This window comes from Eptesicus fuscus, chromosome 17 (assembly GCF_027574615.1).
Source record: "Eptesicus fuscus isolate TK198812 chromosome 17, DD_ASM_mEF_20220401, whole genome shotgun sequence".
Lineage (NCBI taxonomy): Eukaryota > Metazoa > Chordata > Mammalia > Chiroptera > Vespertilionidae > Eptesicus > Eptesicus fuscus.
Window position 1 is genome coordinate 41,754,672 of NC_072489.1, and position 27,490 is coordinate 41,782,161.

A 27,490-nucleotide genomic window follows, 5' to 3' on the forward strand; every position below is an offset into this window, starting at 1 on the left:
GTGCGTCGCTGCAGGATGCCCAGGACCAAACCAGAGGTTGGATCTGCATTGCCACCATTTGTCCACCATCCAGATACCATTGCTGACATGTACTCAAAAAACTGTTGGACATTGAAACTGGGACTCAAAAAACTGTTGGCCCAGAAAGAAACTTACTGCAGACTGATTGATTTGACTCTCAGCATAGCCATTGTTGCTTGTCTCATTTTTTTGTTCTTATATGTTTATTTCTAGTCTGTATATGCAAGATTTTTTAAGGAAAGAAAACGGGGGAGATGCCGGAAACCAATCAATTTCACTAAAAGAGAGATGTTGACAGGAAGCCAGGAAGGCTGGTCAACAACATTAATTGCTCTAACCACTCACCCTTTAGTTGAGACATTGTTAGCTGAAGCAGCCTCCACCTCTGTTTGTCCTATGTAAATTTCTGTTATTTCCTGCCTAAGGGCTATGTGTAAATTTCTGTTATTTCCTGCCTAAGGTGTTTTTCCCATAGCCTCAATAAAAGGGATGGCAGGGCCAGAGCAGAGTAGTAGTTCTCCCACTAGAGTTGGACTACCGCCTGGCCCCCCCATATCGCCAAATTAAATTTCTTCAAGTCTCTTCATTTGTGTGCAGCCCTTCTCCAGTACTTGAACCCTGAACCAGAACCCTGGACCACACAGGACATGTGAAAGGGATTCCCACAGTAAGAGGATCATTAGTCCTCTCTGGCTTTTAAATGTTGTTCTGTGTGTTAAAATAGGAATCCATTACAAATAAGTATTTTTGACCACCTACTATGTACTCTATATGTGATGAGATTATAAAATGGACTATTGTTGAAAAACAGATTTTAAAATCATCAGCTCTGACTGCTAAGTCTTAGTTGTAAAGCTGGGACAAGTTATTCAACCTCCTTGAACTTCAGTTTCCTCATCTTTAAATGGTGGTATTTGGAAAACCTGCCTGGTTGGGTTGCTTTGAGGATTAAAATAGATGTACTATGAAGTGCCTTTCAAAGAGTAGGTGCTCAGTAATCATTTATTTCCTTCATTCAAAGAAATCAGGGCCACTGGCACCAATCAGGAGGTTACTATTTTTGTAGAAGGCCTGGGATAGGACAGTAACAGTAAAACCAAATTGCAAATGAGAAATATCAAAGGCAGTTAACAAGGCAAAAAAGAGAGTTGGCACTGCATTGAAAAGATTTCATTATACTCATGAACTCAAGAGAAATGTACTTGTAGGGAAAAGGTTAGGTCTCAAAATAAGGGTGAACTTATTCTTTTTTTTTAACTTATTCTATCTTAAGAAAAACTACACTTCTAGGCAAAATCCAAAAAGCAGAGAAAAGGAAAAGATATCCTTGAGATAAAATATTATAGGTCATTACACTTAAGTAAGAAGAAAAAAAATTATCTAAAGAAGAAAAAAGCAGTCTAGGCGAATTAGCAAAGAATAAAAGGGGTCTTATATATGGTGACAGAAGAAGATTTGATTTTGGATGGTAAACACAATGCAACATACAGAAGATGTATTATAGAATTGTACACTTGAAACCTACATAATTTTATTAACCAATGTCACCCCAATAAATTTAAGAAAAATTTAAATGGAAATTTTTAAAAAATAAAGAGGTAAACAGTAATGAATTGCTTTATAAACAATCTTTTATAAAGAAAAGTACGGGGGGTAGGGAGAGAAGTGAGCCCTAATATATGGTGACAGAAGAAGATCTGACTTCGGGTGGTGCAATGTACAAGTCTTGTAACATAAAAACTCATACCTGAAACCTATATGTTCATGTTGACCAATGCTACCCCAATAAATTTAATTTAAAAAATATATTTTTAAAAATAATCATACAATAGCCCAGCTGATGTGGCTCAGTGGCTGAGCATCAACCTATGAATCAAGAGGTCACATGCCCAGTCAGGGCACATGCCCGGGTTGTGGGCTCCATCCCCAGTAGGGAGCATGCATGAGGCAGCCGATTAATGATTCTCTCTCATCATTGATGTTTCTATCTCTCTCTCCCTCTCCCTTGCTCTCTGAAATCAATAAAAATATATTTTAAAAAAGAAAAAATAGAATTACACCATTAAATAGACCACTTTAGCCAAGGGCTCCATCCCTCTCTAGGCCAAGACCATGGTGTCCCATAACCAAAAGAAAGTATACTATTTCACTGAGTTTTCTGGTCAACCCCCTCTCTCACAGACCCCTGCCGCCCCTGCGGGCCCGGACATCTGGTCAACCCCTGCTCTCTCGGACTGCTTTCTTGGAGGTACCCCTAAAACACAACTTGGGTTTGAGAGAATACCTTACACAATGTCACTGTCAATAGGCAGAGCCAATAAAAGAGGCTTAGAAGGTTTGTTTGTTTGCTTATTACTCTGGGTTCACTTTTTTAGAAAAAGTAATCTGAAGGAAGCATTAGGAATCAAGTACTACAGTCAAACTGCCTTCCACGGGTGGGGTGAGGACCATTCATTAGATATAAAATCTTGACTCGGCTACTTATTAGCTTTATTGTATTACTAACAGATTTAATCTCTCTTAGCCTTAATTTCCTCTTTCCATTCATATGAAATATCCAGAATAGGCAAACCCAGAGAGACAGATGGTATATTAACAGTTTTGCCAGGTCAGGGGTAGAGGATAGTTTGGGGGAGGTAACTAAGAGGTGCAAGGTTTCCTTTTGGAGTGATGAAAATGTTCTAAATTGGATAGTGGTGATGATTGCACAAATCTGTGAATATACTAAAAGCCACTGACGTGTATACTTTAAATGGTATATAATTGTATGGAATGTAAATTATAGCTCAATAATCCATTTAAAAAAGATTGAGACAATGCTTCTAGCACCATGATGTTACTGATATTGTTGTTTCTAGAAGAACATTTAATCTCACTTTTTTTCATGCATGTAATTGATGAGAATCACCTGTACCCTTAATCTCAAAATTATAAAATCATTCTTAATACAGAGGAAATAACAACAACAGTAAATTTGTCTGGTGACACCTATAAAGTCTCCTCAGCTACTTCTGTCTATTCATATTTCTTTCTCTGTAATCTATCTATTCATATTTCTACCATATCATTATCTATTTTATGTCATTGTTTCCCCACTAAAGTGTGAGTTCTATTAAAGCAAAGACTATATTCCATTTGTTTTTGTATCCTAAAGAGAGAAGATATTGCAATGTTAACAAAATATTATGTTAGCCCTAGCTGGTTTGGCTCAATGGATTAGAGCATCGTCCTGTGGACTGAAGGGTCCCTGGTTCAATTCCAGTCAAGGGCATATGCCCGGGTTGTTGGGTCAATCCCCAGTGGAGACAGCCAATCAATGATTCTCTCTCATCATTGATGTTTCTATCTCTTTCCCTCTCCCTTTCTCTCTGAAATAAATAAAAATATATTTTTTAAAATACTATGTTATATAGCCGGTGCTTAACAAATGTTTATTGAAATATTTAACTGAAAACCTATGTTTTTCTTATAATTTCTCATCTATCTGAACTCCTGTTTCAGCCTCCTTGAAGAAAAGGAGAAAAAGTTTTAAAAAGCTGACCAATTTAGCAAATTACAACCCACATCTCTACCTGACTAACAGATGAAAACATCTAAACAAGTGAAGTTATACTAGTTTTGCCAGCCTTAAAGTTCCAGGAGTTCTCAGGAATGGGACAATAATCTGAAAAAGGTTATTTATTCCTAGGAAAACACTGAGAAATGTACATAGCCAATCCATGATCCCTGCCATCATCACTAAAGTAAAATGGATGAGTCCCTCCCAACTCCCCATCTTGCTGCTTACTGCCTTTCAGTAAACATTTTTCCCTTCCGGGTACTAATATTAGTATCAACTAGAAAAGCCTGCTACTCCAAGTATGGTCCCCAGACCAGGAGTATGGGCAAGACGTAGAAGTTTGTTAGAAATGCAGAATCTCATTTTTAACTAGATCCCCAGGTGATTCACATACACATTAAAGTTCAGGCTCTAGATTCTATCTAGACCTTAACTCCACAACAGACCAGCAGAGGTACCTTACACAAATCACTTCACCCAGAGGTTCTTACCTTGGTGTGCATTTTAGAAACACCTGGGGAGATTTTTTTTTGTTTATCTCAATGCCTCAGCTCAACCCCAGAGATTTATTTAATTGGTATAGCACCCAATATTTGTTAAAGCTTCCCCACTGACTAACTCCTCTCAAATGGGATAATTAATAGTACCAGTCTCATGGGATTGTGAGGAGAAAATCTGATCACCTTTGAAAAACTTTTGGCCCAGTACTTGGGCCCAGTATAAGTGCTCAGTAATTTGGTAGTTATTATTTTCATATCTAGAAACCTAGAAATGAATTATCCTACAGCAGGGGTGAAAAAAACAACAACAGCAGGCTAAGATGTACTAGTCTGGTCCCATCCTACAGGTAAGATACCTGCCAAACTCAAGAGGAACAAAAGAAAGGACACAATCAAAGAACACATTATCCCAACGATTAGTTTTTCCTAGCTGCAAACTGTTGATTGAAGCTTCAAGGAAACGATACTGTCAGTTGAGGGGCAAACCATCTCTGCAAGGTGTCAGAAAAAGCCAGTACCTTCATTTGGAATGTGTTGATGGAGGGTGGGGGAGCACTATTTCAGCAGTTCTGTAACACAGGAAATCCCCCTTACCACACCTTCCTGATTTACACTGATTTTTGATACACACCACATGTGTCCTCAACTCTCTTTTCCCCTCCCCCCAAGTTTTGAATCGTTCTGTTCCACATTTAGGTGATGAAAACTTAAAACCTGTGGTTATAACTTCTATGAGAAATTTCATTTTGAAAGCTTGCTAAATTTCAACTTTATTGCCATGAGGAAAACAGAAGAAACAAAAGACCTCAGTCATCCACTAACACAAAAACCCCTAGTGAAGACATTTAATAAGTGTAAGTTTTCTGCTACAAGATGTTGAAAATCCTGACCTTTGGGCTGGGGTGCCATTCATTTACTTCTACAAATGTTCTATGAAACAATAGCACTTATTTTTCTAATGGTTTTAGGTTACAGGTTTAGTTTCACCTATGGATTTTAACTTGGCTAAGCATGGCCTGTATGTAGCTTCTTTTGAATCTACACCTCAATGGATTTAACCTGAGTCTACTCTTCCAAGGGGATTCATAATGGCCAAGCAAATAAGTCTACAACCTGGTTTTCAACAACTGCAAGGAAATAAACACCCAGATGAAAATAATATACCTATTAGGGCACTAATTGGTATGCAAAGATTTGTCTCACTGGTGATTACAAACTTTTTTTTTAAGTGTGCATGGCTCAGTGACTATGTCACCAAAAAGCTCATGTTCTATTTCTAGCTTCTCTGCTTATTCACAATGGGCCTCCTCTGTGGAAGATGAACAGACTCCTCCTCCCTCCCACAGGATGCACTGTGACAGCTAATGAATGTCTGTGTTTAAAAGGCTTTGAAATTCTTAAAAGGGGGGATATTTGTAATTCCTCAACAATAATGATAAATAATAATAAAATAAATTTTAAAAAGGCTTTGAAATTCTTTGTTGGAAATCTCTTCAGTGATAGTGCTCTCCCACCCAGTGCTCTCAAAGTCCCCTCCATCCCTTCTCTGGACTGGTTCTAGCCTCACCCTGGAAATGGAGCCCAGGCTCAAGGCAGTCTGGGACTCAGGTTATAGATGTCCAAGAATGGCATTCTGTGGCCTGTGCAAGAGTTTGTCAATGAAGAACAGTAAAAGATATAAGAATCTGGGACTAAACTGGACCCCAGCACACCTACAAACAAAATGGCCTCTCACAAAAACCCATTCTAGCTTCCCACAGAGCCCATTTCAGATTGGCCAACTACCACAGAGCAAGAGTACTATCTGGTGAGCCTGGCTAGAAGTTCTCAAAACTGCCTGGTACTGGCACAAGAACAGACATATAGACCAGTGGAACAGAACAGAAAACCCAGAAATCAACACAAGCCATTATGCTCAATTAATATTTGACAAAGGAGGCAAGAGCATACAATGGAGTCAAGACAGTTTCTTCAATAAATGAAGTTGGGAAAACTAAACAGATACTTGCAAAAAAATGAAACTAGACCACCAACTAACACCATACACAAAAATAAACTCAAAATGGATAAAGGACTTTAACGTAAGATGGGAAACCATAAAAATCTTAGAAGAAGCCATAGGCAGCAAAATAGCAGACATTTATTGTAGCAATATCTTTACCGATACAGCTCCTAGAGCAATGGAAACTAAAGAGAAAATAAACAAATGGGACTACATCAAAATAAAAACCTTCTGCACAGCAAAAGAAACCATCAACAAAACAACAAGAAAGCCCACTGCATGGGAGAACATATTTGCCAATGTTATCTCCAATAAGGGCTTAATCTCCAAAATTTACAGGGAACTCATACAACTTAACAAAAGGAAGATAAACAATCCAATCAAAAAATGGGCAAAGGACCTAAATAGACACTTTTCGAAAGAGGACATTCAGAAAGCCAAGAGACATATGAAAACATGCTCAAAGTCACTAATCATCCAAGAGATGCAAATCAAAATGACAATGAGGTACCATCTCACACCTGTCAGAATGACTATCATCAACAAATCAACAAACAGACAAGTGCTGGAGAGGATGAGGAGAACAAGGAACCCTCCTTTGCTTCTGGTGGGAATGCAGATTGGTGCAGCCACTGTGGAAAACAGTATGGCGTTTCCTCAAAAAATTAAAAACGGAACTGCCATTTGACCCAGTAATACCACTTCTAGGGATATATCCCAAGAAAACAGAAACACCAGTTAGAAAGGATATATGCTCCCCTATGTTCACAGCAGCACAATTTACAATAGCTAAGATTTAGAAACAGCCTAAATGCTCATCAGCAGAATGAGTGGATTAGAAAACTGTGGTACATCTCCACAATGGAATACTATGCTGCTGTAAAAAAGAAGGAATTCCTACCATTTGCAACAGCATGGATGGAACTGGAGAGCATTTTGCTAAGTGAAATAAGCCATTCAGTGAAAGAAAAATACCACATGATCTCACTCATTTGTGGAATAAAAAGAACATTATAAACTGATGAACAAAAATAGATACAGAGGCAAAGCAGCATCGAACAGACTGTCAAACTACAGCAGGAAGGCTGGAGAGGGTTGGTGGGGGAGGTAAGAGATCAACCGAAGGACTTGTATGCATGTATATAAGCATAACCAATGGACACAAGACGGGGGGGGGGGGGGGGGGGCGGTGTTAATGTGCCCCCGGGGGGGGCGGGGTAGGGGATGCCAGGGGAAGGTCAATGGGGAAAAAAGGAGACATGTGTACTACTATTTGTAATACTTTAAACAATAACATTTTTTTAAAAAAAGAGTACTATCTGGTTCAATGCAGTGGAGTGAAAGGATTATTAACTATGATATCTCATTTAAAAGTGTCAGGCTTTTAAAGGCAGAAGTAATGAGTTCTAATGCCAGCTCTGCCACTTAAAAGCCATGTTACTCTGAGCAACTTCTCTGAGTTTTTCTCATTTATAAAACAGAAATTTCAAAATTTAAAATAAAACTATACATAGTTTCTGTACAGAATAGAGTTTTTATAATCTTTAAAGAACATTACAAATATAAAATGTAATTATTTTTCTCCTGGAAACAACTAAGGAGATATTCAAAAATGACTACCTTGTGCCTTCTTTAGTCTGTTTCTAATAAATAATAAACCAGGTCTTTTTATAAATCTCTTCTTCAGCTGACTAGCATTCAAATTCACAAAGCAGCTTTATTAAGATGAATGGCATTCAAAGAGACTCTAGGATTTCTTTCAAATCACACAGTGATATACTATTTGAACAAAAAGTCAAAATGGTTTTAGCGTTACTTTGATTTTTAGGTACAATTGTTGATAGATATGTATTTATTGCCATTTTATTGTTCATATTTTTTTTTCTTATTATTCTTCCTCTTCTTAAAGAATACCCTTCAGCATTTCATGTAATACTGGTTTGGTGGTGATGAACTCCTTTAGCTTTTTCTTGTTTGTGAAGCTCTTTATCTGACCCTCAATTCTAAATGAGAGCTTTGCTGGGAAGAGTAATCTTGGTTGTAAGTTCTTGATATTCATCACTTTGAATACTTCTTGCCACTCCCTTCTGGCCTGCAAAGTTTCTGTTAAGAAATCAGCTGACAGTCGTATGGGTGCTCCCTTGTAGGTAACTAACTGCTTTTCTCTTTCTGCTTTTAAGAGTCTCTTTGTCGTTAACCCTTGATATTTTAATTTTGATGTGTCTTGGTGTGGGCCTCTTTGGGTTCCTCGTTTGGGACTCTCTGTGCTTCCTAAACTTGTAAGTCCATTTTTTTTTCACCAGGTAGTGGAAGTTTTCTGTCATTATTTCTTCAAATAAGTTTTTAGTATCTTGCTCTCTCTCTCTTCTCCTTCTGGCACACCCAAAATGCGAATGTTGGTATGCTTGAAGTTGTCCCAGAGGCTCCTTACACTATCTTCATATTTTTGGATTCCTTTTTCTTTTTGCTCTTCTGGTTGGGTGTTTTTTGCTTCCTCATATTCCAAATCATTGATTTAATACTTGTAATCCTCTACTCTACGTTTGAATCCCTGTAAATTATTCTTTATTTCAGTTAGTGTATGCTTAATTTCTGACTGGTCTTTTTCCATGTCTTTGACGTTCTAAGATCCTTGAAAGTCTCACAAAGTCCCTTGAAGCTCTCATGAAGATCCCTGAGTAACCTTATAACCATGGTTTTGAATTCTGTGTCTAGTAGTTTGCTTAGTCCCATTTCTTTCATTTGTGATATGTTTGTCTCCACATTTTGGCTTCCCTGTGTTTGTTTCTATATATTAGATAGAGCTGCTATGTCTCTTGGAATTTGTAGAATGGCCTTGTGTAGTAGGTGTCCTATAGGGCCCAGTGACTCAGCCTCCCCAGTCACCTGAGCTGGGCACTCTAGGTGTGCCCCTGTGTGGGCTGTGTGCACAGTCTTATAGTTGAGCTTTGATTGCTATTGGCATCTCTGGGAGGAATTGACCTCCAGGCCAATTGGCTGTGAGGACCAGCTGTGACTACAGTGGAAAAGCAGTTATGCAGAAAATACCCCTATGGAGCAGGACTTACTTCAGTGGGGCTTTGGTGCTCACTGAGTCTGCCTCTTGGAGTGTGTCACTTTTGGATGTGTAGAGTTGTAATCTGCTATGGTCTGAAGCTGTCCACCAGGTACACTGACTCTAGGGCCTCCAGGGAGATGCAGTCAGCCACTGCCTGGGGACAACCTGCAGGAGCTATTTGTATTGGGCTTAGAGGTGCCCAGGAAAGGCCCAGCTGTGAAGCAAAACAGGCTGGTGCTAGTGCCAGGTCTTGGGCCTTTTATTGATAGGACTGGCGCATGCTGTCAGCAGCTGCAGCTTGTTTGAGAAATTTTAGCAAAGTCTGGAGCTTGAACAAGACAAGCCATTCATATGAAAAAGCCATTGCAAACAGGTTGGGTGGGGCTGCAAATTGAATGGGGTGGGGGGTCTCAGGGAATCACCAGGGCGGAGCAAACAGATATGGCTGCCAGTCAGCCTTGCAACTGGGGATGTCCCAGCCCAGGAATAATGTCCTCTCAAGTACCCCTTTCGGGGAGAAAGCTGCCCCAGAGTTCCTGTCTGGATTCCAGACAATCCAGTTCATCACAGTATGTGTCTGGGTCTCCCAGAACCGCCACCTAGTGGCCAGCACTGGAGCTCAGAGGAAGCATGACCTTGTAAGTTTGTGCGCCAGTCCTTTCAAAGGAACCCCTGAGTCTCCAGCAGCCTCCATTACTCAGCCCAATCCCCGCTGGTTTTTACATCCTGTAGCTATGGGGACTTCTCTTTCCAGCTCTGGGACCCTGGGCTGGGGGTCTGGTGTGGGGCTAGGACTCCTTGCTGCTCACAAGCAGCCTCCACAGAGATTATCTCCCTCCCAATTAAAAAAATAGTACATGTGGGTGTCGGATCAGCCCATTCGGCGCCTCCGCCCCTCCTACTGGTCTCAATGTGCTTTCTTATTTACTTCTCTAGTTGTAGGACTTCCATTCATCCAGCTTTCAGGTGGTTCTGTTTGATGGTTGTTCTGTATTTTAGTTGTAATTCTTTTGTGGTTGTGGGAGGTGGTGAGTACAGGGGTTTACCTACTCCACCATCTTGGTTCTCCCCTCTGTGATTATTATTTCATTGTTGTACATAACAAGTATTTTGTGACCTGACTTACAAGTCATTTGAATATCCTCATAGGAAGCCTATGCTTAACATAGGCCTTTTGAGTGCCTAATAGATGAATAAATGAAATAATGAATGAATCAAAGACTGGATCCCTCTCTTATCTAAACATTGTAAAAAGAGAAGAGAAGATTGGATTCTAATCCTGGTCTGACCTTGAGCAAGTCACTTGTCTTTTCTGAGTCTCAGTTTCTTCAAACACACACACACACACACACACACACACACACACACACACACTTCTCATCAGATAGATTTATGAATTAAAAGGGGAAACATAAGTCAAACATAACAATTGATCAACAAACAATAGCTGTTAGTAGTAGTAGTAGTAGTAGTAGTATTCAGCCTTAAGGTCAGGTCAAGACTCCTTCTCCTAGACACCTATCCTGACTACTCTAGCTCTCATTTAATGCCCCTACTCTGAACTCCTATAGCTCTTACTGCTTGTACATCCTTTAACCTTTGAAAATATCCTATCTTGTTTTCATTGCTATTATTTCCTGCATGTGTATCTAAGAAAATCTTTAATTCACAGAATTTTAAAAATAGATGCTACATGTGGACAATGTAGTAAATTCTCTTCATTTTATAGATAAGGAAGGCTTCAGGAGGGTGAACAGTTTCCCCAATTGCACATGGTTAGTTAGGAAAAGGATTGAGACTAATGCCAAAGTCTCCTTATGAAGCTCATAGCAGGTTTAATGAATGACATCACTGAGTCCCTCTTTCACACTACATTAGCAGGGCAAGCTACTTAATCACTCTGTGTCTCCATTTCCCCATTTGTCAAATGAGGAAAACAGTACTTTACTCAGAGGGTTCCTAAGAGGATTAAATGTGTAAACTGCTTAAAATAGTATTTAGCAAATAATAAGCACTCTATAATGTTAGGTTATATTATTACTATTATTAAGCTGCAAAAAAGCATCCATTCTTTCATAGTGTTTCAGAATAATGTCCCATGTCTGGGCAATTTACCTTTCCCAGCTTTCCAGTCTCACCTTCCAACCTTCAAGGTGTTGTTGCCTTTCCAGAGTAAGTGACAATAAGGTACTGTTTTAACGCTCAACTCCTTCGTTATAAACATATAGATACAAATATGTACCTATATCTTTTCTAAATATGCAGCTTATATTTTTCATTCTTCACTCTTTGCCACACAAAAAGTAAAATACATGCATTAAAGCTTGTAAATAACATACTTTGTTTGACTTAATGTGTCTGTTCTATACAGTGTGATGATGATTATCTCTATATGGATTTTATGTGCATGTCAATGCCTGTGTTTTTATTGTCAATTCCTAGAGACAAAAATTATCTTTTTAAGTCAATAAAACATAAATTCTGGGGTACTTGGGTTAAACTGAATTGAGTATTCAGAGAAGAATTTCGGAAAAATTCAGAAAATGAGGGGGGGATTACTGGAGATTGGCTTAGCAAAAGGCTTAATGAAAGAAAGGACTTGGGTAGAGCTTGAAGGACAAGAAAAAAATGTTAATACAAGATGGAAGATGAGTGTTCAAAGTAGAGGAACTAGACAGAGATTAGTCTAACTAGAGTGGTGACACTAGAAACCACTGTGAAATTCTGTTGAATATGTAAGACTTTAATATTACAGTTCATGTTTTCTCTTGGCAGCCCCAATATCTAGCACTAAGTTTGGATACAGTTGATAATCAAAAATGTTTACTGAATTAAACAAAATAACATTTTTCACTTTACTATAGTGAAGAAAATGGGTCAGAATTGAATCCAACTCAATCGGATCATGAAATCAAAGGATAAAGGAGTTCAACAAGTATCTATACCTTCTACAGCACTAACCACTAGTCTAGAAATGTTTTTACTTTGCCTACATCACCATGGACAAGAAATTAACACACTAAATTCTCTCATGCTCATCCTATAAAGAGGGAATATGCAAATTGACCATCACAGCATCACAAAGATGGCAGCACCCACAGCAGAGGCGGGTTTTCTGTAACACAAGATGGCTGCGCCCACAGCGGAGGTTGAGTTCCCGTACGAGCCTTAACGAGCAATCAGCAGGGACCTGAGGCTGTGCGGCACTGAGCCGGGGCAGGGGACCTGGGGCTGCGCCCCCTCCACCCAATAGGGCTTGACAGGGGACCTCAGGCTGCACCCCCTGCCCTGGTGCTGGGCCAGGGGACCTCAGGCTGCTCCTCTCGCCCTGGGCCAGGGGACCTCCGGCTGCGCCCCCCGCCCAGCGGGGTTGACGGGGGCCCTGAGGCTGTGCCCGCACCCAGCAGAGCTTGACAGGGGACCTGAGGCTGCCCACCCCCCGCCCGGAGGGGCTTGACAAGGGTGGGGCCGGCTGGGTCTGGATCTTGCCCAGTGGGGGTGGGGCCAGCCGGGTGTGGGTCTCCCAAGATTTTGAGGTGCCGCGGGTGGGTGGGGACTTGACTCTGGGTCCTGCAGCACGCCCCAGACTCTGACAGGAGGAAGATTTTCATATATATTTTATTAATTTTCATTCATCTCTGACACTTCTATTATAGAGAACGGGCAAATAGCAACATTAAAATATTTCCTCTAATTAATCCCCTTTTACTGTGCACGAATTTCGTCCACCAGGCCACTAGTCTATATATATAAAAGCCTAAGCGACCATTATGACCAAATGACCGGTATGACCAAATGACCGGTATGACCAAATGACCAGAACAACCAGTCAACCAGTCGCTATGATGTGCACTGACCACCAGGGGTCAGACGCTCAACACAGGAGCTGCCCCCTGGTGGTCAGTGTGCTCCCACAGCCAACCTCCCATGGCCCCTCCCCCACAGCCAGCCAACCTCCCACGACTCCTTCCCCTCCACCCGGCCAACCTCCCGTGAACCCTCCCCGCCCACTGGCCTCCTGTGGCCCCTCCCTCCCCGCAGCCGGCCAGCTCCCCCACCCTTGATAGGTATCCCCCAATAGGCCTCGATCACCGGCCAGGACGAGGGACCCCACCCGTGCACAAATTCATGCACCGGGCCTATAGTATATTCATATTCCCTGACTCTGTCTCTCTTAGGTATTCCTCTCTCCTCTCTCCCCCTTTACCCTCCTCCTTCCTTTACCCCTCCCTCATAAACATACACACACACTTCTTAGAGTTCCAATCCATTGCCTCATACACTAAGATAAATGAAAACTTGATTGAGATACTAAGAAGCACTGAAGTTAAGATTCCCTAACATCTAATCCATTTTGATGAAGGATTCTCAGAAGAGGCTCCTGACTCCAGGAGCCCAGACCATGTAACTGGTAGGCCCAGGAAATTTTGAAAGAAACTTCTTTTCTTCATGAAGTACCCATCTCAACAAGAGTGTTTGGGAGAACAGGAGAGAGAATTTAAATAACTTTGGCAAGAAAAATGATATTTTGTACTGACAACAGTAGCACAATCTGTGTTGTACAGGTACACACAACTGTATGAATTAACTTTGGCCTCAATGACCAGGTGATAATTATACAAATGTGGTTGAGACTGGAAGGTTTATTTACTGGACTTTTTTATTCACTCAAATTAATTAAGCCACTTCTACAAGCAATAGATCAGAGTATCCTGATCTTTATTACTTCAAGCACTATACAGATGGCCACAATGACTAAATTTTGACATGATGACTATATCTTTGTGAGACACATTCAAATTCACAGGGGTACAGTGAGCTGCAGCTTGCACTCAGGACCTGGTTACCAAATTTCAAATATTACAGAAAATAAATCCTTTAATATAATATTAAATTGTATCAAACCCTAAAGTTACTGGCAGACAAATCATAAATACCAAATGATGAAGCTGGAATGGAAGCTTTTCTTGGGTTTAAAAATCTCCAGAAACTACTTTTGGCTTACGTTGCTAAGTGACAAGAGATCAGTAGTATGTAATGTGACAATAGTACCTGGGCTTCATTCATCTTCCCAGCCTCAGTGTCAAACTAGAGTCTGGAACTAGCTGTTTATTCAATGATCAAGTTCATGAGTGAATGAATATAATAAAATACAGGGCTATTTTTACCCTGTAAAAGAAGGAAGAGTAAAAAAAAAAAAAAAAGGAAGGGTAACACAAAAATTATCAAGCAAATTCTAAAAAAAAATTTTTATATGCCCTGTAATGTAAGAATCAAATTAATAATTCAATTTTAATTACCTTTCAAACATGCTTCATAACTCAAACCTCATCAAGTGCAGTTATAACATACTAGAGTACTTAAATGTGTGCAATGATTTGGAAAAGGAAAATGGGAGAGGGCAAGGGTCACTGCTCAGGCTGAAAATGTCCTCCCCTTCTCCAATGGAGTAAAAGAATTTATAATGGCCTCTATTTTCCTATAGGGCCAATTCCATTTTACTACACCTAAAATGCAAGGTTCTCATAATCTAATCTGGATTTACCCAACCAAACCTTCCTCTCAAATAGGTACTTTCTTCTCTTTTTTTTAATTACATATTTTGGAGCTAACAGAAATATAAGAACTTCTTAAAACTCAATTTGGACATAATTCTAGCAATATGAGCTTTTCTTAGTGTAATTTCTAACATGCACTTTATTTTTACAGCTTTTTAAAAATATAAACATTTCTGAATTAACAAAAATGTGCAAATGAGTGTCTATAAAAAATTTGACATGGTTCTAGCAACATGAGTTAAGATAATTTCTAACAATGTACCTACAATGAAGCCAAGGTTTAGGGTTAGGGTTAAGGTATGTGCTCAAACACATACTTAGGCTTGGGTTCATGCTCTTTCCTTTTAGTTAAATGTCCTCTCTCCTTGTCTCTTCCTCCAAAATCTACCCATCTTTGAAAAGGCCCAACCTAACTCCCATCTAAGTCTGGCAAGTATTCATCTCCACTTTTCCTGTTATACCCTGAAAAACTATTATGTTCTACTTTGCACTTTATTATATATTGTCTTTGTGTTACTCTTCAGTTTTATCAGTATAAATTATTATCTCACTAAATTATTAGTTCACTGACAGCAAGAACAATGTATTTTGAAGGGTCAGGTGAGATATTTTATAGTGTCCTTCAATCTGTTTTCTCAGATTTAGAGAGTTGTGGATGTGGGAAAAGAATATCACAAAGGTGAAGTGCCCTTCTGATCACATCATATCAGGAAATACCTGATATCAACATGACTTATCTGCTGATGTTAACCTTGATCACTTTGCTGAAATAATGTCTATCATTTTCTCCACCAGAAAGTTAATATTTTCCCCTTTAAGACTCTCTTCTTTAGAAGCAAGTCATTAAATCCAGTCTACACTCAAGAGAAGTCAATCATCATATCCTAGATGTAAAGTATCAAAGAATTTAAGAACATATTCTAAAACCACCACAATAAAAAATTATTTTTAATTGATTTTTTTTCTTTCAGAGAGAGAGAGGGGAAGGGAGAGGGATAGAGAGATAGAAACATCGATGAGGGAGGAACATCATCAATCAGCTGCCTCCTGCATGCCCCCTACTGGGGATTGAGCCGTGTGACTGGGAATCAAACTGGCAATCTCTTGGTTCCTGGGTCTACGCTCAACCACTGAGCCACACCAGCTGGACTCCTTTTCTTAACACTGATTATAAATCTTACCTATAGCAGTTTTTTACTGTTGTGTTCTAATGGTGATTTAGGACAGTACTTTTTATTTGATATTCTGCCATTCCTTGTTCAGCATGAAACTAAACACAAAGTAGATAATCAATAAATATTTGTTCTTTTTAAATAAATAAATACTTGTTAAGTATAATTGAATTTCAAGAAACATTTAGGTGAAGTAAAATGAGATAATGGAAGGTGGATATGTTCAAGGTAAATATGTATTTTGGCAGTTGTACTATTCTTATGTCATATGTCTTCATTAATGGAATGGGGATAGAAAGAAAAAGAATTAATTACCTCACCTCTACTAAAACTAGGAAAAGTTCCTGGAGAAAAGAACAATAATAATAGTTGTATGGTGCCTTAGAGTTTACAAAGTGTACTCACACTGATCATTTAGGATTTCAAAAGCTCTCTGAAGAGAAAATCTTCAGGAAATAGAGACAAAAATAATAAACTTGTGAAAGGCACTGTTTAATCAGGAATTGAAAAGTTAGACATAGCAACTACATAAGACTAACAAGAAAAAACAAAAGTAAAAGCACAGAAGAAACAGATACAATAAAAAAAATAGTGGAGTCCAGTGCAAGGCTTTAACCTTTTGCACTCGGATGTCAAGTGTGACTGGACACGGTTAGCATTAGAATAAAGGAATCGAGAAAAAAGCAAGCGAGTGCAAAGGGTTAAACCAAGTGGTAAGGTTGATTTAATATAGCGCATGAAACCAAGACAACTTAGACTACCAAAGATAAAGAGTACATGGCTACGAAAATGAAGAATGTCATTAAACTAAGCCTTAAAAGCGGACTTCATGGGGACATGCACTGAAGATGAAAAATGAATAGAATCTTCATGTTTGTAGTCATTCTTTTCTTCACTGGTCACCTCCATTTTCCCAGTGCCTTTAACAGTGCTCTTAACCTTTTATGTATCCAAAAATATTTGGCGAAGTTTTACTATGTGTCATACATTATGCTAGATATTTGGGGATACACAATAATTACATATGATCCCTTCCTATAGAGAATGTGCATTCTTTTTTTTAATCCTCACCCAAAGATATGTTTTTATTGATTGTTTTAGAGAGAGAGAGAGAGAGAAACACCAATATGAGAAATATCGATCAGTCACCTCCCACACACGCCCCGACTGTGGATCAAACCCGCAACCTAGGCGTGTGCCCCAACCAGGAACGAACGCACCACCTTTTTTTGTGTATGTACGGGATGTTGCTTCAGCCAACGGAGCCACTTGGAAAGTTAAAACAAACAAATACCTGTGTGAAAAGTGAAAAAGCAAAAGAAAGTAGAGAGGGCCAAAAGAACAGCATAAAGAGTAAAAGCTACAACGGTCCAGAGAAAGAAGAGATGGTTATGGAATGCCTTATTCAGGAAAGGCTTTGTGGAAATAAGGGGCATTTGCAACAGGCCTTCAGGAATTGGGCAGGGTAGGGGGTGAGATTTGAATAAAGCCAAGAGAAAGGGATTCAAAGCAGAGATATACCAGCTGAACATAGGTATGGGGTTTAGACAGTGCTTTAAGAAGACAGTGAAATTAAGTAGGGTTGTATTAAAAGGTATATCAAAACACAAGTTACAGAAGGTAAGCTGAGATTTAAATGTAAAAGGCCTTGAATGCCAAGTTGAGGAGTTTAAACATTTCTGTAAGCAATCCAAACATAATCATTTTTTAGCAAAAGAGTGACATGATATACCTGAAACTAATATAATATTGTTATGTCAACTGTAATTGGAAAAAAAATGTTTTTAAAGGATGATATGATGAATGTGATATTTTAGAAATATTAAGCTGGTTTTTGATGTGCATAATAAATGATGTACAACTTGATTAAAGGTATGGTTATGGCAGCAAAGAGGCAGGTATATAAAGAAAGCACATAGAATATGTAACAAAGAAGGACAGATTGGAGCAAAACAAACTTATGAACCAAAGATTAACCCAAATTTCTTTGTTGAGAGCAAGAAAAGCATAACATCACAGGACAGAGAGGAAGTTAGGCAAAGGGTAAGATTCCAAGGTATGAAGAACAACCCAATTTTTATTTTCTCCATCATCACCATGTTTCTATAAAATTTAAGTTGCCTAAGCATAGAGTATATTAAAGGAGTAACCAAAGAAGTTCCAAGAGTGATAAACAATGGCTGTAGAAAGAGAAAACGTAGTGCATTAAAGTACTTAAAAATTATTTGGAAAATAGAAGCCACATGACTCTGTTATTATACAATATGTTTAAGTCAGTACATATTTTTTAAAATAAGGTACTTATGCCTAAGTGCCTATTATAGAGCCATTTACTAAGAAGACCTAATTATTTTAAGATGAAAATTGTCACTGAATGAAAAATAACTGAAGTATAATTTTCAAAATTGCTGAGACTATACCTAAAACAATTTTGCCTTGAATTCTGCAATGCAATATGCAACAACAAAGACAACATGGTGACTTAAGGATATGTAAGCATCAAAGGGCAGAAATAGGGCATTCCCACTCTCTTTAACTCTGCTAAGGACTCAAATACTGATATAGTTCAGAGCATCTTATTACCAAGAGACATAAATCAAAGAAGTTCAGCTAGGAGCAATAAAATAGATCAGTGTCTGGAAGAACTGACTTTAAAGAAAGTTTTAAAAGAATTAAATCCAGGTAGTCTAGATAAAAAACAGCTATGACAAAACCTCTTTTTTTGAAGATGATATGCCAAGGACAGAAATTATTTTCAAGGTAGACATCTAAAAAATACAAAATGAGTAATTATAACTATATAGGGAATATGTATAAAGGAAAATCTCAGGATAAATTTGCTGGCAAAAACCTATGGGACAGAAGAACTCTCTACCATAGAAGTGGTGAAAACTATATTCCTAGAGATATTTAATGCCAGGTTGGACAAAACAAGAAAAGGATTCCATATGGAATGATCCTGTACTGGCTGGCCCCTGAAATGGTGGGAGGATTGAAGATGATCTCTTAGGTCTTTTCCAATTCTGATTTTTTAAAATTCTATGAAGTTTTATGGGGCACAGTCTTTTGCCAATTTATTTTCTCCCCATGGTGCCCACTTTCTCCTTTTACAAAGGGAAACAAATTGTATCCTTCATTTGAAGATGATCTCATGTTCTCAATGAATCAGTAATATAATCCTAGGTACAAGTTTTGGAGAAAAAGGCCAATTCCTATAACTTATAAATGGTCATTTCCCCCCAGTGGTTCCTGGGGCTCTTACAAGTTTTCCTACAAACTAAAGAGGAAATATTTCAAATGGATTCTAAGAAGAGCTATTTCATCAGGAAAGCATTAATATTTTCCCTTCTTGTGTCTGATCACAAGAGCTGACAGTGACCCTGGGAGCTATAAGGCCCTGGGTCAAATTACCAACAGAGCTGCTGTTCAGGATTTTATGCTGAATGACAGCAAAATCTACTTGCAATCTAATCTTTATGGCAATGACATTTACCTTTGAAAAGATATAGCCTTAAATACCTACACACTTTGGCAGATGTTATAAAAGAAGAAGTCCTATTCACACTTCAAACTCAAGAAGTCTCAGCCTTGTTCTCTTTCTCCATTCTGGCATTTAAAAAAAAAAAAAAGTTTCTCAGCCACCCTTGAAATAAATCCCAGTACCTCTCCAGAATTCCCATCCAGTGAAAGCCCCAGAAAATACAACAGCATTTTCTCGTTTTGCTGATTTATAAGGACAAGGTGTAACAAAATCCAGGGAGCTATGAGAAACTGTCCCTGAACCCTTTAAAAATAAAACTGTAACTCACTTAGGAGAAGGAACAGCAGGACAGAGATATCCCTCCAAAAATGGACACTAATGCCTCTTCTATCTAATCTAAACAGCCTCAGTGGCTGAGGACCCACCAATTCCCATCTTGCCTGTATGAAAAAAAGTATGTCCCTTTACCCACACAGGAAGTTCATAGATATTAACACCAAACCCCCTAAACAAATTTTTTAAATACCATTTTTCCCTACTGAAAATGCAACTATTCAAACCTAAAAAGATTGGTCCACCTCACACTGGAACAGGATCTGGAACTTTCAAAGCCAAACACTTAGCTCATCTGATCCTGGCAGGAAAGGAGGCTGGCATTTATAATCCCATTTTAATTTTCTTTTTTAATGTGACTATGAGATTAGGCAGTCTAAAGGAGAACCGACTGTGGAGATTTTCAAACCTTCCCTAACAAGGGACCAATCTAAAAGGGATTATTTCAGAAAACTTTAGGGTAGGTTTCAAAAAAAGGCTGGATTCTCACCTCAGGAAAGCAAGAAATAAAAACAATAGCCACTTTTTTCTAGAATTTTAGCAATGAAATGTGAACCTGACCTTTAATAGCCTATAAACCCGCCTGTATTTTCTCAAGAAACCCACTGCATCTTCTCCCCACTGGACTAGCCTTCCAGAAGTTTGGGCTACACATGGCCTTGGGATTTAGCAGCCCAGCGGAAGGCAAGCTGCTGGGACCTGGACTACCTGAAAGCCCCTTTTGCGTAATCATGTCAGGAGTCGCACACTCCGGCGTGCCCTCACCTGCAGCTACTACCAGCTTTTCAGGGGAGCTTCTACCAGGCTCTCCTCCAAATCTACCTCCACCCACCCGATCCACACACAGCTCGCTCCCACTTTCCAAACTTCCCCCACCCCGCAAGAATGGGAAGCAAGTTTCTCACCATCCTCATAGTTTTTGAGATAGTAATCAGGGCCGGGGCCCCCGCGGCTTTTCGCCGGGTTCCTCAGGTTCTGGAACTGCAGGAAGTCAGTCCTTTTGCCCCCGAAGCGCAGAAAGGCCGGCGAAAGTCCCCGGGCCAGGGTCACCAGACGCTTGGAGCTGCGGAGTAGAGAAAGAGAGGAAAGGATCCCGAGGGAAGGCGGGAGGCCGCGAGCACCCCCCAGCAGGGCCCTCTTTCCACTCTCTGCAAGCGACCTGGCCCAGGCTCAGAGGCTCGGTGTCCGCCACAGCCCGCGGACTGCACGGGCTCCTGGCCGCTCCGCGGCCTCTAGCGTGCGCCTGTAGCCCCTGCCCTTGGCCCAACCCTGCCTTTTGCGCCCAGCTGGCCACGGACCCCTCCCTCGGACACCCCGACGCTGCTCGCCAAAGGTAGTAATTTCCAAAGGGCTAGATTGTGTTCCTTAAGAGTGTGTAAGGGGGTGGGGGGGACACCTCTGAGAACAAGGGTTTAGGCGCAGTTTGCCCGGCTTTGCTGCTGCCGGGAAAGCGCTCCTGAAGGAGATGCGCAGCGCGCGTGCCGCGGGGCTCCGTTTTTTGCCAAACTTCTGCTGAACCCCGGGATCTGCCTCCTCGGCCCCAAGGGCACCGCAACTTCAGTAGAGAAAGTTAAACCCATCTTCTTTCTCTTTCTTTCTCTCAAGACCAGGCACCTGAGGTCAAATTGATTCTAACTTTGTTTTTTAATGCCTAAATTGATTTTGCTTTTCCACTACTTTAGAGCAACCGCCTCCACCTCCCAGAGACCAGGTCGAGGGAGATTCCCGCGGTAAATCCTTGCTTTTCTGTGAATACCTCCACCCCTGCTTTGCACAGGAAAGGCAATATTTCTTTGACCCCCTACAGTAATTCAGAGTGATCTCAGAAAGGTATCCTTCTTCTCCCCTCCTCCCAGTGGGGCTCCATCTATTTTCCTTCCCACTTGGAGCCGTTTAGAAGCGATGGGGAAAGTGAAGTTTGCCGAAAGTTGGAACCTGCGCGTCGGAGGAGCACCAGAACAATAGCATTTACCGCTATTTAGGTTCAGGATTTCCCTAGTTTTTGGTTTTGTTTTGTGTGTTTTTTTAACACAAGAGCTGCTACTTCGGAAAGAGGTGGGAAAAGAGCAATTGTAGATGCTCTTACTACTATACGTTATTTTTAACACTTTGCTGGTTCAGGTTCTGAAAATCCAAACCCAAATGGAGAAACTAAAGAGTATCATACAGGGGACAGATATGAGAGAGGGGACGGAGATTCCGCTCAGGGACTTTCTGAGAAGTCTTGGCCGCCGGGGCAGTCTGGCGGCGGCGAACTCTAGGACTGCGTTCCAGGAAAGCGCGTGGCCCTCCGCGGACAGAGACGTCCGACCTGCGGAATCGGCGTTTCCAGCAACGGTCCGTCCGGAAGCCTGCACAGCCAATGCAAATACGCCCCGCCACGGCTTCTTCCCCCAATGCCGCCTTCCAGAATCTTTTCTGTGGCAAGCATTTGGCACAAACAGGATGTTTTTTTAAAAAAGAATCCTGAAGGAGTCTGCGCAGCTGGATAAGTGCAATGCAAGTGGGGTGTGTAAGTCGGCAAACCCCGGTTGCCCCCCACCTGGGGACAAGCTCAGAGACACGTTCCGCTGCGGGGAAGAGCTTCCAAGGAGGACGCCAGGCGGCGGAGCTGTTCCCGCCCTCCCAGCGGAGACGCGGGCAGCAACTGAAGCGGCCCGGGAGGCGGCGGCGACAGCCACTCAGTCCTCACGCAAGGTTTGCGGTTTGCTCCTCGTGGAAGGAGAGCCCCATGTTGCGCCTCCGCTACCTGCAGAGTCCGCTGGCCCGGCCGAGTCCTGAGGAGACCCAGAGGGCTGAGGGAGGGGCGGGCGCACACGAGAAGCAAAACTCGAATTTCGCGAGGAGTCAAAGATACTCACGAAAGAAGCGCAGCGGTCGCGGCCTCAGGGCGGAGAAAGGAGACTAAGAGCGCTCAAGACTCTTTGGGTGAGCCCGCAGCTGAGGCTCCAATTTGGAGGGATTTTTAAAAACTCAGCACTTGGATTCAGCACTACAGATGACTTGTTTTATTTTTTTCTTTTTTTACACTGCGACTCTGTCCCTGATAGGAAGGGATCGTGGTTGCCTAACTGCTGAACAGGAACAACCGGCGAGAGGGATTCCAAGCCCTGGAGTGAGGGGGTCTGTGAAGCCAAGCCTCCGGGTTTGCTAATCCGCCAGTGCCGGGTTCAGACTTCTGAAACATCCCCGGAGTATTTCTAGAACCCTTTCCGCTATCCTTATATACGCTATGATCAGAGCGAGGATTTTTTTTTTCTTTAAAGAAAAATTAAACTATGCAGTTACCGCAGGAGATTTAAGGGGGAGGGACTGGGGGGGGGGGCTTCGGTCTATATAAAGCATCCTACAAAGTCCTCCAATCGAGATGACAGTGGAGGGTGTAAAATAAAAATTTTACAATCTGACCCACTTGTCTATCGCTCCAAGCCTCTGTTTAAATTCATTTTCTGTCTGGGAGTTGGAGAGAACTGACAAAACTATCTTTCCGTGGAAAATTCCATTTTCGTGCTATTCCCCGCTTGAACACTCACAGACACACACGCAGACACGCACTCTCTCACACACATACATACATACATTCCTCTCGGGTCTTTGTTGCTGGAGACCTTTTCTTCACTTTTGTAACTGTCCTGAAGCTCGTCTCTTTTTCAAAAGGAGACGGGTAGACTAATTGCAGATATATGTAAGCACAACATTTCTTCAGTCATAACTGATAAGTTTCTGAAATGCCTTCTGCATTGCAAACATGTGCATCTTAATAGAAAACATTGCTTTTCTCAATCACCAGTTACAGCCTCACAGCAAATATTCCAGGAGGAGGAAAACCTCCTTTCTTCTCTTTGAGAGATCCGCTTGGCTTATTTTCTTCTTCCCCCTTGGAATGGGAGATAGGAGGGGTGGGGGTTGTTACTTAAAAAAAAAAATGATCATGGAAGCCCCTGCCTTACCTTAAGAAATCGAGCCAGCCATCATGAATGATGGACGGATCCAGCTGCAGAGAGAGGAAGTTCTCATTGACTGTCCTGATTGGGTTCTTGGTGCTCACATCAAGTAGAATCAGGGTCTTTTCCTTCAAACCTGGAGTTCTGCCTACAGGCAAGGGTCTCCTGTCTCCAGCTTGGGAGGAAAGGAAGAGATGGAGCAACAGAGCCAAGAAGAGAGCCACCGGGGCTAGGCACCAGGGGGGGCGGGAGTTGCTGGAGGGCATGGCTTCAGGGAAGGCACAGAGCACCCTCATTAAATCCCTCTGATTTAAACCTCTCTTCCTACAGGGTCTCGCTGGTGACTAATTGTCCTTATCTAAAGTGTGTGTCTGTCTGCTTTTCCCCCCTTTTTTCCCTTCCTCCCCCCACCCCCCTTGCTCTCTCTCTTTCTCGCTCTCTTTTTTTTTTTCCTTTTTTTTTTCTTCTGTGTTTTGGTGCTTGGTGGAGAGAACTCACGCCCCTAGCCAGCCTTCTCAGCAACTCGTGCCAAGAGTACTCGTTCACCAGCACCGCCCCTTTAAGAGATTTCGACTGCAGACATTTTTTAACTTTTTAAAGGTAAGGGGGTGGTTGGGGGAGAGGCGGGAAGTAGGAGGAAGGGGTGGCGTTGTACCCTCCAGATTTAACCCTCTAGGGTCAGGAAGTGGAGGAAGGGATCCAAGCAGTACTGTTTTAAGTTTTGAGTACAGGGTGGGATGTCTTTTTTTTACTTCCCTCCCTGTGAGGTTCTGGGGAAGGCTGGTCTAGCTACAACCCCAACAGGACAGCCCAGCGCCAGCCCAGGGCACAGCGGAGTAAAAGGTCCACCCCAGCCTGCGCCTGTTGGTCCTCACAGCATCAGCTATTTGGCCTACTCTGTGCCCTTCCCTTTGGATTGAAGCAGGAGAGCAAGGATGTTAGTTAAGTAGCAGAGCGGTCCTGATTCCTGCAGCGACTGATTCCTGCCAAAGCAGAGTGCAGACGAAATCTCCATGGACACAAGTCAGGACCTCTGCAACACACTGGGTATCCACCCAGAAGCATCCTCTGACCTCGATAGGGCAAAGAGGGGCCAGAAGTAATATACAGAGTGACCAGGTCAAAGAGCTTATCTGTGTGTAGGGGCACCAGGATCTAGGCTGCATGTGGCTCCGTTCTGCCTGCAGCCAAAGTGAAATGTCTTGGAGGCTTCAATTTACGCTGACATAGGCCAAGTCAAAGCAACCTGGTCTGTGTTTGGATAGTCTGAGCAGCAATGCACCCATCCCATCTGAACCACTGCTTGCCACTCTACTCCAATGCACAAACAGAGCTGCCCCTCCAGCCCTTCCTCACGGTCAACCTTGGGCTTACCTCTGCTGTGGGGAAGTGAGCCTTTATGGTGCTAGAGAGGAACAGAATGACACCGATGGGTTTGCAAACTCAACCTGAAGTCACCTAGAGTCTACCCACAAATATCCCCCTAGATGTACAAGAACAGCCTTGAACCCACACAGTGCACCACCTGCTCTGGCTCCTCAAGTGGAGACCCACAGCACCTCTCGGCTCTAACCTTAGGTCTCAAACCAAAGTGCAGAAGAAAAGCCAGGCCCAGTTTGTGCAGTCAGACCATTAGTCCCCACTTTGGGCTTATTTCTGGAACAAAATGGGCCTTCTACTTGGCAGATGAACAACTTTGTGCAGCAGAGGTATACATGAGTGTTGCAAGGCCTCCTGATATCAAACAGGCAAATCTCTAAAATGCAGATCAAAGGTTTTCCCCAAGGGTAGTCTCAGAATCCACCAACGCTGAAATTGCAACCTGTCTCCCTTTCCCTCCCCACCAATGGGATTAAGGAATTTGGAAAGAGCTAGCATAGACAGCCTTCAAATGAGGTTTCCTGAGGAGCTTTTACTAAACCAAGCAACCAGGAAGTCCAGAGGTTAGGTTGGGTTAGACTGGGAAGTGCCATGAAGACCTCTTTCTGGAAGTAGGACTGCATAAAATGAGGTCAAAAGAAGACCACTTGAATGAAATAAATAAATCATTTCAGCCCTGGCTGGGTGGCTCAGTTAATTGGTAGTGGGTTTGATTCACTAGAAATCACTGATTCAGTTAATCTTCAAGATTTCTGGGAACCTCCTAGACTCCTAGATATCAAAGGAATTTATCTGTAAGGACCATTCAGTAATACCAGGCAGAGAATATCCAAGGAGACTTCAATGTATCTAGTTCCCAATAATTAATATTTTATACAGAGGCCTAATTTTATTCAGACTTAGGCACTTAGTAGTTTGATTCCCAGTCAGGGCACATACCTAGATTGCAGGTTCAATTCCTGGTCAGGGCACAAACCTAGGCTGCAGGTTCAATCGCTACTCAGAGTGTGTGGGGGAGGCAACCAATTGATATTTCTCACATCAGTGTTCCTTTCCCTCTTTCTCCTATCCTCTCTCTCCAAAATCATTTTAAAAACATATTTTTGAGTGAGGAGTAAAAAAAAAAAGAAAAAAACATCATTTCACCCACTACACTAGATCTCTGTAACTAACGTACTTTTCAAAAATACCTACTCTTGTGACTAAGGATGAACTTAGGTATAATGAGAATCTGTTTAATCATGAATTTTAACCACAATTTTTGCTTACTGGCCCAACTATTCTGTAATTTTTTAGTGGCCTATTTACTTTAACCAGTATTTAATGTTTTCATCAGAACCTGTATGTAGTATAAAAATAAAAGCCAACAAACCAAAACGCTTTTTTCTTAATTCCTTATTAAAACCATCTCTCTGGTATAGCCATTGAAATTCTATAGTCATGTCCAGGCTCAGGAAATCAAGGTAAAGCAAGCAATTCTATAACTTTTAGGGAGTTCCAGATATTCCTGGTTGACTCCAAGATGACCTGATTATTTAGTTTGGGTATAGATCTGCACAGGGCTACTCCTTCCAAATAGCACCCACTGCCCATATGATGATTTTTGTCTTGCCTTCTATCTAACCCCCTTCTTATATGCTGTAAGTAGCTCATTATTAATCTGTATATTAGGTTGATATTTCTATCCTACTTTCTGTGTGCTGTTGCGGGACAACAATTTGCATTTCTGCTGTCTTAGATTGCAATTTCCTAGGGAACAAAAATTGGGCCTCTGTATAAAATATTAATTATTGGAAACTAGATACATTGAAGTCTCCTTGGATATTCACTGCCTGGTATTACTGAATGGTCCTTACAGATAAATTCCTTTGATATCTAGGAATCTAGGTTCCCAGACCTATAAGAAATCTTGAAGATTAGCTGATTCAATGATTTCTAGACTATGGGATTTCAAAATAAATATTAGTGGAGGAAAGCTGACATATATTTGCCAACTTTTTATTTTGTCTAATAAGGACATTAAAAAATCAACTATTTATCACTATTACTTCCCAAAAGAACATTCTAATAGCCCAAAAAAGCTGAAATTATATGTGAAAATAATGAGCAAGTGTTTATACTGAATAAATTTAGTTTCATGAAAAATTGCTATATTTTTATCATTTCATTTTATACTAGTGGGAATATGCCAGTGACCAACATTAGCACTAGGACTGGTGATTGGGACTAATGATGTATCCGTGTGTATGGCCAAATTCTAGTTTGTAGCCTATAGTGTGGCTGCAATGAGTGCATACTTTTTAAATGATAGTCATCTTCACTACAATAATTTCTTTCCAGTTTTCCTATGCCTTTTTCTCAGTTTTAGCCCGTCATAAACTCATTGACTCTATATACCACCTCCTTTTCTTCTATTAAACATTCATGTCCATGATGACTACTATTGATTGAGATCTTATGGTCCATGCATATACCTATGTTA

General features: G+C 41.1%; 1 protein-coding gene across 1 annotated transcript in view; it reads right to left on the minus strand.

The window, feature by feature from the left end:
• Positions 1 to 24,003, minus strand: part of HPSE2 (heparanase 2 (inactive)) — a 538,739-nt gene extending 514,736 nt beyond the window's left edge. The window contains exons 1-2 of the mRNA XM_008144163.3: positions 23,635 to 24,003; positions 20,590 to 20,747 (exon numbers count right to left, since the gene is read on the minus strand). Coding sequence (XP_008142385.1) covers positions 20,590 to 20,747; positions 23,635 to 23,924 — 448 coding nt within the window. The 5' untranslated portion in view covers positions 23,925 to 24,003. The remainder of the gene's footprint in view (positions 1 to 20,589; positions 20,748 to 23,634) is intronic.
• Positions 24,004 to 27,490: the final 3,487 nt, after the last annotated feature.